Source organism: Lathyrus oleraceus, chromosome 3, assembly GCF_024323335.1.
Source record: "Lathyrus oleraceus cultivar Zhongwan6 chromosome 3, CAAS_Psat_ZW6_1.0, whole genome shotgun sequence".
NCBI classification, from domain to species: domain Eukaryota; kingdom Viridiplantae; phylum Streptophyta; class Magnoliopsida; order Fabales; family Fabaceae; genus Lathyrus; species Lathyrus oleraceus.
Window position 1 is genome coordinate 164,560,803 of NC_066581.1, and position 1,939 is coordinate 164,562,741.

The 1,939-nt window shown below is 34.6% G+C and overlaps 1 protein-coding gene across 1 annotated transcript; it reads right to left on the bottom strand.

Moving 5' to 3' along the window:
* Window positions 1–354: 354 nt before the first annotated feature.
* On the bottom strand, window positions 355–1,293 carry LOC127130242 (secreted RxLR effector protein 161-like). Its single transcript, XM_051059286.1, has 2 exons — window positions 636–1,293; window positions 355–377 (listed from the first exon to the last, which is right to left on the bottom strand). The coding sequence occupies exons 1-2, from the start codon at window positions 1,291–1,293 to the stop codon at window positions 355–357; spliced, it is 681 nt and encodes a 226-aa protein (XP_050915243.1).
* Window positions 1,294–1,939: the final 646 nt, after the last annotated feature.

The window sequence follows — 1,939 nt, forward strand, 5'->3', positions numbered from 1 at the left end:
TAGTTGATATGAAATTTTATTTGAACTTCTTTTTCAAGATGTTCCAAGAGTCCTTACTACGACAAAACAATATATACTTCGACACTTATTCTTTAAAGAAGAATTTAATCTATTATGCTATTCCTCCCATGTGTTCAACTAATTTAGTGTAATTGACAGCCGTTGTGACAAATAATCAAGTTTTAGTTGATTTCTTTCTTTCAATTTACCTTTTGTTTAATATGCTATTCATTTTAGAGACATTTTGAATTATACAAATTGAACTGTAAAAATGAAAAGATCAAAGTTAATTTTGTGATAAGGAGACAAATCTATTGTAACTTTCTGTATTTCATTAGAGTACGTCCTTGGTCTTTATACAGACTCAGAAACTTCAGCTATTCTAGGAAAACATAATAATTAGTAAATACTATTAATTGACCACTATCTCTTGACCTTCCAACTACAACAGACTCTTAATCTCTCCACTAACTTAATAATAAAAACCCATTAACTATAACATTAAAGTTTATTCAACAAAACTCCTCTGTAAACTTAAATGTTTCTTCTATTCATCATGCCTATCAATTTCTTGCCTCTGTCGAAGATTTCTTTTGATAGTGGTTTTGTGAAAATGTTTGTTGCTTGGTCCTTACTTGCTACATGCTTCAATTCGACATTTCCTTCCTTCACGTGTTCTCGAATGAAGTGGAAGCGAACGTCAATGTGTTTGCTCATTTCATGGTTTACTGGATTCTTTGCTAACTCAATTGCTGACCTGTTGTCAACTTGTATTATTGTTGCACCTTTCTGTTCTAGCTCCATTTTACGCATCAATCTTCTGAGCCATATTGCATGACAAATGCACCAGGATGCTACTACATATTCTGCTTCACATGTCGAAAGTGTTACTATTGGCTGCTTTTTAGAAAGCCAAGTGAATGCAGTATTTCCCATGAAGAACACATATCCAGAAGTGCTTTTTCGATCGTCTATGTCTCCGCACCAATCACTGTCAGAGTAACCAACCAACTTGTATTTGTCTGAATTCGAGTAAAACATCCCAAGTGACACTGTTCCTTGGATGTACCTCAGAATTCGCTTCAATGCTTTCCAATGTGTGTAAACTAGCTCCTCCATGAATCGACTTACAATGCCTACACTTAATGAGATATTTGGTCTTGTACATGTGAGGTAGCGAAGACTTCCTACCAAACTTCGATATTTTCCTGCTTCGACACGTTCTCCTCCATCAAATTTCGACAACTTTGTTCCTGGTTCCATTGGCGTCGAAGCCGGATTACAGCTTTCCATCTTATATCTTTTCAAGATTTCTTTTGCATATTTTTCTTGTGAGATGAAGATTCCTGTTTCTTCTTGTCGAACTTCCAGACCAAGAAAGAATCTCATCAAGCCTAAATTTGTCATCTCGAATTCACGTGTCATTGTGCTTTTGAATTCTTCTTGTTAGACTATGGCACGGATCTAGAAGGGGGGGTTGAATAGATCCCAATTAAAATTTGAGTCGGCGCTACCAATTAAATATTGGTTTTGAAAATTTGTTTTAAGTGCGGAAGCGGCCGAGGAAAATAGAGTCTAAAACGAACCATTATTGGAAAACCGGATATGCGTCAAGCCTATGGATTAGTGATAATGAGGAATAAGAATCACTACACTAGTCACACCATCAATGATTTGTTTCACTTACTAGGATTCCTAGTTCCAATGATTCAAAGATCAAATTAAACTAGATACACAATTAGGATAATTTTGGTTTAGGCAAATTATCAAACACTTGGTGTGTAGAAACACTCCAAGTGATATTTATGTTGAGTAAGTGATTCCAATTAATCTAGTACAATATCCTATTGTACTTTGGATTCAAAAACAGAGTTTTAATCTCTTACTCAATTAATATCAAGGTTTGACAAAAGTGCTTTTACTAAAATCACTTAATTTT

What these genes read in the sequence shown, in the direction of transcription:
- LOC127130242 (XM_051059286.1), bottom strand. Translation starts at nt 1,293, where the DNA reads ATGGAAAGCTGTAATCCGGCTTCGACGCCAATGGAACCAGGAACAAAG. An exon ending in CGAATTGAAGCATGTAGCAA is followed by an intron (nt 378 to 635) that starts GTAAGGACCAAG and finishes TTCCTAGAATAG; the next exon opens with CTGAAGTTTCTGAGTCTGTA.